The 14,120-nt window shown below is 47.3% G+C and overlaps 1 protein-coding gene across 4 annotated transcripts in view; it reads left to right on the top strand.

Moving 5' to 3' along the window:
• Positions 1-1,015: 1,015 nt before the first annotated feature.
• ADCK1 (aarF domain containing kinase 1) overlaps positions 1,016-14,120 on the top strand; it is an 80,437-nt gene continuing 67,332 nt past the window's right edge. For 2 of the 4 annotated variants that reach the window (XM_065635769.1, XM_065635766.1), the window contains exons 1-4: positions 1,498-2,032; positions 2,699-2,742; positions 3,833-3,970; positions 8,322-8,405. In XM_065635769.1, the coding sequence (XP_065491841.1) occupies positions 3,845-3,970; positions 8,322-8,405 (210 nt within the window). In that variant the 5' untranslated portion in view covers positions 1,498-2,032; positions 2,699-2,742; positions 3,833-3,844. Of the gene's footprint in view, positions 1,054-1,497; positions 2,033-2,138; positions 2,743-3,829; positions 3,971-8,321; positions 8,406-14,120 lie in introns of those variants that run through there. The other 2 variants (XM_065635768.1, XM_065635767.1) reach the window with 2 other exon arrangements.

Raw genomic sequence — 14,120 nt, 5'->3', positions numbered from 1 at the left:
GAATAAGATAAAATTTATTGTAACTTTCATTTCTTATGTGAGGAGCTAAAGGTTAGCTGCAGAGAAAGCTTTTTTCTTTTTTTTTTTTTTCCTTCATTCTGCAATATTTTTCCTTGTTGCCAACAGCCCTTTTATTCTTGATGAACACAGTTGTACTGAATCGTTGTCTTGGGTGGAGAACAGCAATTTCTGACATTTCTTACGATACACATCTCTTTAGCCTTTGGAATTACGCCCTTAAATATAAGCTGATATTGGGCAGCCATGTACGCATTTCACCCAATGATAAAGGCTAAGTACAGCTGCGTAGTGTACGCTATCAAATTGACGCTCCTTGAGGATCTGACCACATGATGGACAACACTGTTTCATGCCCAACAGGAGCAGGACGAGCGTTCGACCCTATTGCCAGGAGCCGTGTGGTGAGAGCACTCCCTCAGCACTGCGAACAGCCACGGCGTTGCAGCCCATGTGCTGTGGCTGCGTAGGTGACTGTGCTCACACCTGTATCGTGACATGTTGCAATAGCCAGACCCACAAGGTAAGATGTACATAGTGCCCTGGTCAAACAAATCCACGACCAGTGCCCCTCCAGCACCTCTCCCAGGTATAGAAAGGGAACGCTCTGGTATCTGAGGTTGGTATTTCTACCGTCTCGCGTGATTCCCGGCGTATATAAACGTATATATATATATATACACATCTTCTTTTTATTTTAAGAGCACAGAAAGCGGCTTTTCTGGGCATCTGTGCCAGGCTGGGAGCCCCCCGGTAAAGCGGAGATGGTGTTGCCCTGTTGTACACGGAACGGGAGTTTAGCTGCGAGGGGGAGCAGCGCGCACCCCCGCAGCAGGGGCAGCGCCCGCCCGGCTGCCCCCCCGCCGCTGGCCGGTGGGCTCGCCCAGGGGCCGCCCCTCGCCCTCCCGCCGCGCCCCCGCCGCTGCGGGCGGCCGGGCCGAAGACTACATGTCCCAGCATGCCGTGCGGGCAGGAACGTACCATGTGCGAGGCGTAGGGGGAGCAGGCGGCTGAGCGCGCGGTGCCGGCGGGGCGGTAAGTGCCGGCTCCGCGCGTCGGCGGAGCGGCAGGCGCGGTGCTGCAGGCTGCGGAGGGTCCGGCGGGGACGGAACCGCACCCCGCTGCCCGCCCGCACCCCGCTGCGGCCTCGGGCTCCTCGGCCCGGTTCGGCCCCTCTGCGCCCCGGCTGGTGCCGCCGGAAAGGGCGTCCGGGCCCAGGCGGCCGAACCCCGGCGCGGGCGCGGAGGCTGGGTTGCCGCCGGGCTCGGCGGGGCTGGGGCTGTTTCTAAAGGCGGGGCGCGCCGGGAGGCACGGCTCGCCCGAGGGAGAACCGAAAGCAGCCGGAGCCGGCCGCTGGCGTCCCTCGCGGGCCGCGCTGCTGCGGCGCGGGCGCCAACGCGCGGGGCGACTGGGCCCCGCTGGGCGGCTGCGGCGGCCGCGGGTGGGCCTGGGAGAGCGCGGTCTGCGGGGCAGCGCTGCCGGGCCTGGAGGGAGTCACCTCCGGGGGCACACCGGCAACCGCCCGCCCGTCCCGGCACCCCCGCGTGGGCTGAGGAGTGCCCGGCTGCGAGCAGAGGGCACCTTGCGTGTGCGGAGTCGTGTGAAAGTCAAAGAAGCCAGCCCAGAGAGGGGCGGGGGTGATTTATCAGCGGAGGCCTTAACGAGTGGCGGTGACCGTGAGGCGAATTTCACAGCTGACGGGGTCTCTGAGGTGCCCCTGGGGGTGTTGTTAAGGCTCATTTGCATGGAAAAGGCTCCTCAACACCTTATGGAAAACTCTGAAATACAATTGATTTCTGACAATTCCATTTCTATACCTTAAATTGGAGGGCTTTTAATTATTCCCTTTTTATTGATACAACACTTCAAACATGAAAGAAGGAGCTTTGCTGTGAAGAGCTCAGCTGCTCTGCCTGTTTATTTGCTACCTAAAGTTCTCATCTTCTGTTTGTGATGTACAGCTGGCGGGTATGGGAATAGGTGTGATGTCATGAGCCGCAGATTATAGCTTCAGGTAGGAATAAGATGCAAGAACAGTTAGACTTGCATCCTGCTTCCAAGCAAATGTTCTTTTAGTAATAAAGAAGGTGAAGCTAAGAATAATGAAAGAGAGAGGCATATTTTCTGTGTTTAAAAAAAGTCACTGTTTGCACCTTTCACTTTCCAGTAAACGAAATTTTACAAAAACAAGGAGCAGAAATGGTTTAATTAAAACACTTAGCAGAAAATGTTTTTTTGAAGGTGACAGAGGAGACAAGAAATTTTTGTACCAAAGAGATCAGTCCTCCAGGAAGATACCCAGAATTTCAGTGAGGTCAAGGGAGGAGGACACCTCTTTTTTTGGTGAAGTGTGTGTACATTTGGCTGTAGTCAAGGGGCCAGGTTTATTTTCTCTTGAATTTGATTGTGCGTTCAGAGGAGTCATGATCAGCCAGCTAAGCCTTGTGACAGGAGAAAGAGCTGGGGTACTGCAGGCACCTCTGACTGCTGCTGGCAGAATGTATCTCATCTTTTTTGCCTCAAAGTTACCTAGGGCTTGTAAGGAAATAAAAGGGAATAATAAAGTTTAGCTAAGGTTCATGTACAGAGGTCTCTTGTGTTATATTAGCCTATTTTGCCGATTGTGTTCTTGGGTTTGAAAGTCTTGACCCCTGTCACTGCATGTGTTTTTTGTTTACAGGGCTTCCAAGAGAAAAGGCATGAGCCAGACAGACCCCACTAAAGGTTCGCAGAAGTAGGGAAGTTTCTCAATTAAGTATAAGAGTAGAACTAGTGGACTCCAACTGGCTAAGTTAAAAGCCTGTGCTCTAGGGGCTGCTCTCGAGCGCTTGCAGAGTGAGTGAACCATGGCTCTTGGTTCGAGGTGTAAGCAGAAAGAACGGTCAATCATATTTTCTATCCAATACCAGTCAAAGGGAAGGGAAAGAAAAATATATCTGATTTGTAATTTTTTTTCAGATCTGAATCCTCCAAGGTGACATAAAGAATTATAATACCTCTATCATGTGTAATGATTTACACGTTCACGCTATTTTTATATACTGCGGTGCTCCAAAGTGCTTAGTGTGGGAAATGCATTTGTTCCCCACCCTCAGGAGTGAGGCCTGTGCTGGGCCTGTGACAGGGCCAGGATTAGGCTGTTGCTTCCTGCAGATGTCCGTTCTGCCACTGCAGTCCCTGCCTGGCACTTGAACGGGATGGTGATGATGAGAAAACAAGTCTCGCTTGGTCACTCTGAGCAGTTCCCCATCCCCTGCGTTGCGTGCGGCTGTGCCCCCACCGCTCACCAGCAGCAAGGCACTTTGACAGCCAGTCTGCTAGAGTTCCCAACAAGTTTTTGAGTGCTTTTGGTGTTGCAAGAACTCTTTTTAAACCTTGCTTGTTTAGATTTTCTCTTGGTCCCTTGCGATCGGTCTACGCTGTGATATCTTTAAAACATTTTCAGTGAAGCCGCGGCCTATTGCTGTGATCAGAACTGACTTTTGGTGAACGCTTGCTCCCTTGTCCACCTGTTGTTTTTCTTTGTAAAGCGTTTGGGGCCATGAGCAAATATTTTGTTTTGGGTTCCCAAGGTCTATCACAGTGAGTTACTTCTGGCTTTGTGGCCTGTAGACACTGTTGAGTTAGAAATAGCAATGGAGTCAGAGCTTGCTTTCGGTTACTGTGTGATTGCTTGAGCTCTTGTCTGGGGGCATGCTAGCAATGCATCAACAAGGAGCAATTAAAACTTGGAGTGCCAGGTCCCTTGGGGCTATAGGCATTGGATCACTACACCCTTCTCAGGTGTTATAGTTGCTATTTTGTATCTCAGCAGGGCTCATCACCCATGGCACGAAGGGCCTTGAAACTTGCTTCGTTGACAGCAGCCACTTCTGGCATCTATCTGTATGGCAACAAGTTCCTGGATCCCAATGATTTTGGAATTGTTCGTGTGGGCCGAGCCGTTGCCACAGTAAGTTTCATCCTAGTAATGTGCAGGAGTGTTCCTAGGTGGGTGAGAGAATTGCAGTTCATAAGAACTTGAGATTTCCTGCATTCCCTCTCTGCATTTCCAGTTGGCAGCTGGCTCTAGGAGACAGAAGGTCAATACGGGGTTCTTCAAGTTCTTGACACGGTGAGGAGAAAAGAGGTGAAAGCATAGAAGGAATAGAGCTGTTTGCATGTTTTGGAAACACGCAGAGATACTAGACTACGGAGAACTGTCTCTGCTTCCCTGGATTGGGTGGGACCTTCAGAGCAAGGACTCACTTTGAGCTCGCAGCTTCATCAGCCACCCTTAAGGGTCAGTCCTGCTGCCTTTAACAGTGACCTACTTCAAACCATCTTGTCTGCGTATGCCATTTTTTACATTAGAACATGTCGATTTAAGGATCGTGGTTGTAGTATTGATATGCTATGGTAGCCATTGTACTGCAACCCTTAGTATGAGAGATTTGGGGGACAGCAGGTGTTTTGGGGATCATTCTCAAAGCAAGGTTCAAGTGAGGATGGGAGATTACGTACTTCTGAGACTGGATTGGTTTCCAGAGTTGCAAAATAAATGCTACATTTGCTTAGCATCACTGCTATTTCACCCTTGTGTTGATCATGGCTCTGGAAAACCTTGGCATGGAGACTGCCGGCCAAATAGGTAGCTGCTGTCTGCTCGAGAGTATTCACTGATGAATCCATGAGCAGCCAAGAACAAGGATAGCAGAGACTCTGGAGCAGGTATCAGTCTCCCTGTACCTCACTTGCATTATACATGTGTCACTTCAGGCCACGATCTCCGTCATTTACAGAGCCCCAGTGGTAAGGAGCTGTCTGTCTGCATATTCTATGACTTTTAAGCACTTCATTTATGAGTTTTACAGGGAGTCAGCTTCTGAGGGCAGGTGCTCTGTGGGTTGGCTCAGGTGCTGTTCTGTTTATATGTGCAAGTTGCACCATGAACTGTTGTGAAAATGAGTGTTTATTTTGAAAGGATGAGGGCAGAAATACAAACGGTAATCTTTCCTTCTTAAACTGTAATCTTTCCTTGCTAAACACGCGCTAAGCTTCATTCTCTGTCCCTGACCATAAGGTAGCGCTGCCTGGTGGCAGGGAGCAGCTCTCACCCCCTTGCTGCACAGAAAACTGAGGCATGGAGAGGGAGCACAGCTTATTGTGACTGGAGAGGAATCTGCTGTCCAGGCTGTTTGGGCTTTCCAATCTGCCCTTGAGTTCTGCCTGCTTGAGCAGTGTTTCTCAGTCTTATTTAAAGCCAGTGTTTTCTGTTTAAGACAAAATTAAATGAGAACTCTGCAGGACGAAGCTGTGGACTTGGTCTCTTTTGAGCGATGGTGAGAAATTACTTTCCTGATCAATAGGAAGTAAAGGAGATTTTTTTTGCTTTGGGTGCTGGCGAATCTAAAGACATGATTGACTTTCATGTCCTCTGCCTTCAGGGAAGTCACAAGTCATGGACTGTAAAGCACTTCACTGACCCTGCTCTTAAATGTGTTAGAGGGTTCTGCACCCGTAGCTGCAAGCAGTGACCCCCAGAAACATGCTGCCGTTGTTCTGTGTTCTGTTCGTGATGGCAGCATGTGTTTATATCTTTGTGTCTGTATACTTTTCAAACATGAATTTTCTGTCTCTGAATTCTCTGTTCCCTCAGTCCTATACAGGACTGCATATGGTTTGGTTGCTCCTTTAGTCCTGCTGCACTAGTGACCTCTGGCTTCCCAGCCTGGGGTCTGCTCCTTGTTGGAGAGGCAGAGGTCAGCTCCCATCTGAGCACCAGTAGCCCAGACTGCTCTCATTCCTTAGCCATAGACCGAGTGAAGCCAATAGAGCAATTGGACATGTTTATTTCTCAGAAGCTCTGCTTCTTGGGCTTACTCTTTTTGTAAATGAAAGCTGAGACTGTAGCAAACAAGCAACTTTGAATATTGGTGGCATGTACATAGATCTGAAGTGCCTTTCCTTCAATCTAGTCCTGCCCAGGCTTTTTACCTGGATTGTTGATTCAAACATTGGACCATAGCTAGGCAAAACCAGGCTGTAATTAAGAGGTTGTAATCCTTAAGAGCTAAGTTCAGCAGCAGCAGACACAAAAAAACCCAAGACAAGTTATGGTGTGGCAAAAAAAACCCCCAAAACAAACCCAAAAGCCTGGAGAAAAGAAAACATGGAGGTCAAGAAACTTGAGCTAGAACTACAGGACTCTGGACAGATTTCATCTGAGTTTGACTAGAAGGATTTCTGTCTGCTGGTATTTTAAGCACAGTCCTTTGCAGACTTAGTCCTAAGAAACCTGATAAAGTGTACTAGCAGAAAATTTCTTCTTGAGCCTCGGTTTAGGGAACTGGCTCTTGCATATGTGTGGGTAGACAACTATTCAGAGGGAACATTGTGCCATGACCTGGTGAGGTCTGAGGATAGTTTAGGTGTGGTGGAAGAGTGTAAGGTGTTGAGAATTGTGTCATACAAATTGGAAGCCCAGCGCTTTGGGACTATTAACACTGGACTGTCTACAAAATCAGTTAAAGAAGTAATCTGGCATTTGTAAGGGGAAGGACTGGTCGATCTTGTAGGTCTTTTTATGTCTCTGAGATTCAGTCTCACACTGTAACATGAATGACAGCACTTGGCTCGGATAAGAAAGAAGTCAGTGGCCTGGACAGTATCGCATTTCAGACCGTTTCTGTGTTCTGGTAAAATCAGAAACCTGGCACAGCAGTTGTGCATTTGCTGTATTTCTTTGAGGGTATCCCTGTTGTTTTGGGTATGTGGAAGGACCGTTCTGTGCAGTAGCTGAAATACATCTCAGAGGCTGGCAGGGATTTGGCAATGTCAGAATTGCCTATCAGGATCATCATAATACTAATTTAGTGTTTAAGATTATGATGTAATTAGCAACCGCTTAATTAATTCCCTCTTCCTCTGTAATACAGGCCAATTTGTTAACTGCTTCTTTTCAAGTTGGAGGTGATAATTACCCTCGTGGACCAGAGATAAAATAAGAACCAACTCAAGATTTCATGCAAGGCTGATTTGAACCTCCCTCCACTTCAAAGTTGTTCTTTGAGATTGGGCAGAGGCTTTGGAAATTTTTCTTCTGAATGTGACTCTGTGTAGCTGTGCAGCTCCTGAGTTCACCAGGCACAAGAGAGCCTGAAAAGCTCAATTTCCAATCTCGAAAACAGGAAATATGAGAAACCTAATCTCCCCAAGGAAGAAGTGTGCCTGTAACTAATTCTCAAATTGATCCCTTCTTTGATGCATCCCTGAACTTTTGCCTGTTGCACTGTTGTCAGTTCCATCAACTTTGTCTCAAACCTGATTTGATCCCTTTGCCTTCCTGGCTTTCACATTACATTGACTGTGCTTTATGCAGTAAAAGGGGTGGGATAGTGTCGTGTCCCAGAATGGGATGATACCCCTTCAGTGGGGAGGTCTGAGGAAATCTGACTTTAGATCTGAGTTATTCAAATGGTTCTTTATGCTAACGATCTTGAAGTTCAAATGACAGATGAGTGGACAGGTTCATCATTCCCTTCCCTCCCCCCAAGTAAACTTTATGAACCTGACCTGTATGTTTCTGTTCTGTTTGGTGATGTGGAAAGAGAAACTTTCGTTGTAGGACTAAATTGTGAAATACCCTAGATCCATTTTCAGAAATCAAGGCACTTAGGAATGTAATTCTGTGGTCTGTGGCTATGTCTAGCTAATAAGCTTTAGCTGGATCCCCGTATTGCTGTTTCGTAATTGACTCTCTGTCCCTTTGGTCCTCTAGTCCTTTGTGCAGTTGAGTACCCCCAAAAGTACCGCGGTGGTGAACTTGCCTTTAGCCACTCTGCTCCCTGCTGAACCATCTACCCAGCCTGAGCTCACTGTGCACCACTGTGGCCAGGCAGGTTGGAGGTGTGAAAATGAAGTGTGGGATAACTGGTTGGGCACAAACAGGGTCTTCATGACCTCTGTTACTGGCAACAGACCTTATTGTGGAACGTGACAGAGAATGGGAGTCCACTGTGCAAGGTGCTGTACAGAGGTTATGAAAATGCTTTGAGTTTCTCAAATGGAGGATAGTATAGGAGTGTCAAATGTTGGTTATTTTTAATAGCTATGCGCCAGTGAGGTCCCTGCACTGATTTCTGTAAATGTTCATTGAAATGTAAATATTTTAATTTAATTTCTTATGAGTCTATTACCATAAACTCCACTGTGGAGGCAAAACTTTGGAACCTAAGCTACATACATTTTCCCTAACAGCAGGTTTGTTGTTGTGATCAAAGATAATGGCAGAGCTTGCACAACATTTCTGGTTTCATTTGCAGACGGCCGTTATCGCCTATGACTACGTCACCTCCCTTCGGAGCGTCCCGTACGGATCAGAGGAGTATGAGTTCGTCAAATCACAGGTAGGTTATAGCACTGGACTGTGTTCCTTGGAAACTGCCAGGCACAGCTGTGTTGCCAAAGCCATTGCTATAAAGCAAACCATGAGGCTGTCAGCTTAATAATTGGATATGCCTTCTACCAAATGTGTAACAGCAGAGGCAACTGTGCTGCATATTATGTAAGATGCTTGCAGGATGTGCAGCACCCAATGGAGAAGCGGTAGCCTCATGCAACCAGTGTTCACTTATGTCCATTAGAGATTCAAGTTCTCGGTATATGGGTTGTGATGCATTTGGGCTCTGCCACCAGTTCTCAGCTGCCCAGACTGGTTGTGTGGAGGTCAGCTGCTGTGAGGGGACTAGCAGTGGGTTCTTAACCTGCCTATTGACTGGTAATGGCCATAACAGGAAAGCTGAGGGATTTAAGTGAAAAGAATGTGTTGGAGGGAAACAATAGGGATGAATCAGGCTTGCAGGTCTCTGAAGAAGTCAGAATTGGGCAAAGAAAGGTACATCTCATTGCAAAACATGTTGTGTTTTGATATCACTTGTTAACATGCATCGAAAAAGCCTTTCTAGTGAGAAGATAAGCACCCCTATTGCTCCTCTCAGTCCTCTGCTGCACCTTTCCTTCCAGCCTACAGATCTACAATACCTTGAGCTGTGAGTGACACTGAGTTTTAGTCAAGTGTATGTGGTGTGTGTAGCCAGGGTCTCTGCTATTCCAGCTCAGGGCCATTTTGGAGTAGGAAATACAGCTTGTGCTGAATTAGGCCAGTCTGCATACTATATTTGAAGTAACGTCTTTAACCTCATTTTTCTTCTCAGTGCATGTAGGATTTAGGCCGCTGATGTGCTTGTAATGTATGGGGTGGTGCTCTCCAGAGACTCTCAGACTGGAGCGACTATAAAGCTGGAAGCAACAGTGGGCCAGGTAGAAATCAGTGGCATTTGACTCCAGCATGCTTTAGTATGTCTCTGGCAGAAAATCCACATCATCATCAGTATGGTCTTAGAGTATTTAGGGTAATTTGCAGAGCAGCGTCCTTGGGCTTGTTATCATCCTTTCCTGTCTAAAGATGCTAAACTGTTCTGTTGTAGCTTGTCATCCCAGGTGAGTGGCACTGATGCCCTGCCATAAACTGAAGATAGATGTGCTGGAGTCTGGAGCTTCACTTTCCATCTGCCCATGTCTCTGCTGTGTGCTTTTGAAACCTGGTTTGCAGAAGGGCTGCTTGTAGCTTTCTTGAGCGACACCCAGGTTATGGAGTTATCAGTGCTGTGGACAGCTTGTCATTTGGCAGCAGTTTGCAGCAGCCCTTGCAAATTCCTGACCTTTTGCCATGTCTCTCCATGGCTTCATTAACCTCTGTCATGCAGGTTTTGATGGTTTGTCAATTCACGCCCCGGGCAGCAAGAAAGGGCCATTTGCTTGTGCTGCACAGAGCACTGCTCTCCCTGCTTGGCAGCCAAGACCAGCTGAGGCAGCCTCGGCATGTGGCAGAGCCAGTGGTAAGCGCAGCATGCCACAAGAGGACTCTGTGGCATGGCCGGCACTAGCCCTTGGTTGCATGAAGAGGAATCAGCTGGGAGACAGAGAGGAGGAAGTAGGTGCAGACATAGCATGAGTGAGCAAAACTCACTGGCCTGTGGAGGCCTGTCCTGCTGTTGGCAGGTGTTATGGAGGGCCACCACTGGGCCTGACAGTGACAGCCCTGGTGGCTTCTTCAGCAATGTCCCCGTAGTGCTTGTGCTAGCAAAGCATGAGCTTGGCAGGGAAGAATTTTTTGGGCCTGGGCAATTGCATGCCAAACCCTTTATCTCAGTGCAGCTCTAAGTGGATGGCAACCAAGTCTTTACCATCTTGCAGCTGATTTTGCTGGTCTCAGACTAGCTCAGAGTTCCCCCATCGGAGTTGGTACTGAAGGTTAGTCACTGGATGGGGCCAAGAGAGTGTGAATGCTCCTCCCAAGTAAGCGTTGTGTGTGAAGGCTACTTATCCAGATGTTGCTTCTACTTGCCTTTGTCCTATATAGATCTCTGGTATTCTCAGCCATTCATTATACTGTCTTAGCTTTCTGTCCTTCAGGTGAGGCCAGCTTAACCTCCTCTTCATGTGCTGAGAGTTTGGAATTTTCTTTTAAGCATGTGTATGAATTGATTACTGATTTCCAGCCTCACTTTTGGTGCTGTTTAGCACAGAGATTCTGTGAGGCAGGGATGTGGTGACCCTGGGACTGTAGATAGTGCCAGCAGGTCTGAGTGCAGCTGCTGTGCCTTTGTCTCCAGTGAGGATGTGCAGCTGCGTGTGTGTTTGGGATGGGCTTGCAGCTGGGGGTGGAAAAACATCTTTTCTTTGCATCTCCTCCTGGTACCCAGCATACTGGTGGGTGCTATTCCAGTGCAAATGATGATGCTTAACTCACTCTCCACAGATTCCCAGTCAGCCATCAAACTGGAGCCTATAGATTACCTACAGCCTCAGATGAGAGATGGGAAACCTCAGTGGTAGCACCAGTCTCTGAGGCTGCTGGGGCCAAACAGGGACATAGTCATTAGGAAACAATTCAATGCAAAGCAGATTAAGAAGGAAATGGGTTCCCCAGGGGCTTTTAGCCAGGTTCCCATTTAGCTCCAAGGAATTATCTTCAATCTTACTCTATTTTTCTGTCCCTCATGGGCCGCTTTTGATGCTAATGCTCTCAGCCACTCAATTCTCAGCCCCTTTTTATGGTCAGCAAGTTGGAGGTGTATTTACTACTGTCCATGAGGCAGGAAGCAGTAGTTGGGAATTCACTGTGTGTCCCTGGGATTGATTTGCCTCTCTCTAGTTCTCCTGGCAGCCAGGAGACATGAGAATCTACCTTCCTGATGGCACTCACAGCCCTTCCTCAGCAGCCGTCAAGAGAAAAGATGTCTTGTCTTTTTCATTTCTGCCTCTGCCTGTAGCAGAGATAAACCTGCTTAAGTAGTCAGGCTTTATTCTTGTCCCAGTGGTTTCTTCATCTCACCACTGGTGGTTGGACCACACAGGTAACTTGATCTTTCTCCTGAGTTAAAGATCCTTTCCCGGGGTGTCTGCTCTTTTCCTGGATATGATGCTAATGCCAGTGTACTGATGCCGGGGCCAGTGGTAGCCATGGTTAGCCCCAGGACATTGGATGTCTGTAGGTCTAGTGGCAGCAGCATTAGGGAGATAAGAGTTTCATGTCTCTTTCATTAAATGATTCTGGCCATCTTTGCACATGTAAGCTTGGACATTTCTTCTCATTTCTGCCCCTGCTTGTACTGGGTCAGAGAAGGAAGGAGGGCAGCCTTCTCAGTGCCATTTCCTTACCTCTTGCTTTCTCAACAAACCGTTTTATTCTGTTGAGGGCTGCATTTCTCTGACATTCTTCTGCCTCCTTGACTGCTTGTCTCCTCAGTCTCAAGTCAGCCTATCCCCTGACATTTCCAGTGTGCCTCTCATCATAGCACCTGGATGTCTCGGTTGACACTTCCTATATTGCTGGCGTCAATTTCTGTTGATCATGCTGTCAGTCAGGAGGTATCTCACAACATGCAGTTTGTTTAAGGCCTGTCATCAATGGGCTTCTGAGTTGTTGTCAGTGTAGTAAGAGGATTGCAGTGGGCTGGTCATTTTGCAGATTTCAGCACTGGTGGCCACAGCTGAAAATCTGGAGCAGGGCGTTTTTTGGTCATTTTCCTATGTGAGACAAAAGATTACTGCTGTGGATGTGGATACAGGTATTTCTTAATGGAGAGGAGATGGCAAGGAGAGGAAGTATCTCTGGTCAAGGTGTATCTGGAGACAGTAAGAATCCATTCTTGAATTAACTTTGTTTGCTACAGAATTGCTTTGTCAGGGAAAAGCCATTTGGGGAAGTTAATTAACTTTCCTCCTTTTGAGAGCAGAATGAGGATGTTCTCATTCAAACTCCTGGTTATTGGGCTGTCAGTATCTGGGCAAATATTTGGAAGGCATAACCTCATGCCATCATTATACAGAATATGGTTTCCTGCTCCTTGGAAGCTGGACTTGGCTTTTGTTGTGTTTACTTCTCATGGGGGGGTGGGTGTTTTCAACATGAGCTGTGTCACAGTGAAGTTGCCCAGCTGAAGGATCCTGGAAAGAAAATGAGTGGGTGTATGCGTGCATTTGTTTCTTTCAAAAATAACCTACAGTTTCTGGATAGTTCACACCAACGAAATAGCCTGTGTCTTTGGACTTCCCTTGTGATTCAGTAACACTGTGTGCCCTAAATAATAAGGGATATCCTAAAATGGTTTCTTCATGATGGAGGTGGACTGCATCTGCAAAGAGAAATCATCAGAAGCTCTCCATGGCATTCCTTCAAAAAGGCAGCTGTGAGTGGGGACTGCGAGCTGTTCTACATCATAGCCAGTACATGCTGTGGTGGCTCTCTTTGCCTATGCTTCAACCTGTGGTGAACTGGGGTGAGAAGAAGCAAATGAACTACCCTAGGAGACACGAAGTAGCCATTAGGTGGCAGTGACTTTCTGTCACCAAGCTAAATGGGAATCACTAATAGAGGTGAAGAGCTTCACAGCCTATCCACAGTCCCTGAGCTGATCATGTTAGGTTGCCCTATTATGTGCTCCCCAGGATATCTCTTAATCTAAAAGACATGGTTGACGCTAATGCAGTCTAAAAAAGCTACTAGCAGGACCAGCTGGTGGCTTGATGACTCTACATTTGAGCACTGCTGTCCAGAAAACTTCCTGCATGAAAGCTTTGCACTGCAAACACATAACAAGCTGTAAAATAAATCTTATAACTGTAAGACACTTCCTTTTCCTCCCGCTTTCTAGAGTGGTGTCAGCTGAATATTATGGCCACAGCATCTCTGTGTTTTAATTTTGGAGCATTAGGAAGGTCCATTTTTTTCTGGGATGTGTGCTTATAGAACAGGATGTTCTTCAGTCCTCTGTAGTGATTTATTCAGATAGATGGGCCATCTCACTGTGACATTTTTGGAGGAAGGAGGAGAGAAGTGAGGGGAAAAAGGCAGTGCCTCATTTATTTCACTTTTTTTTTTTTTTTTCCTGGCTGTGCACTCTTGTCCCTGAAGTGCTTCATTCCAAAAGCATGAATGCAAGGGAGGTGTCAGGCACACCACTTGGCCTAAGTGGTCCAGTATCTTTCTTGCATCTCCCCAGCAGGAGTGAAACTCTGTGCCTTGGGAGCATTTAGCCTTCTCTCCTCCAGGTGGGGCTCTCCCTTTTCATTTGGATCCCTGAAGACCTCATTACTTTGCTTCTTTATAGCTCCTGAAGAGGTTCATAATAGCCAGAGAAATATCTGAAGAACGTCTCAACTGGTACAGTGAGGAAACCATTAGGAAGCCCTTGAAGGATGTAGGCTGCAAGGAGCCTGCACCATGAAGAGCACTATAAGAAGAGCAAATGGAAAGTGAAGAAATAATTTTGTTTTATTTAGTGTTTGGACTACGCCCTGAGTCCCACTGTGAAACGGACACTTAGCCACGCAAGGTCAAAAGATATGGCAAGAGATAGTATCTTCTCTGAAGAGCTCATGGCTGAGATTTATTTATTTACCTAGATTTTCACTCTAGATGTGCGTTCTGCAGATTGATATGGACATAGGATTTCTCAGAGGGCTGGAGGCCTGTGTAAAGAGGGAAGGAAACAAAAAGAAAGCAGAAATTGCTTAGGATGCCACTGTAAGTAACTGAAGGCTGGTCCCATTGACTT

Source organism: Caloenas nicobarica, chromosome 5 (assembly GCF_036013445.1).
Source record: "Caloenas nicobarica isolate bCalNic1 chromosome 5, bCalNic1.hap1, whole genome shotgun sequence".
Classification (NCBI taxonomy): domain Eukaryota; kingdom Metazoa; phylum Chordata; class Aves; order Columbiformes; family Columbidae; genus Caloenas; species Caloenas nicobarica.
This window is presented reverse-complemented; position numbering and strand designations above follow the sequence as displayed.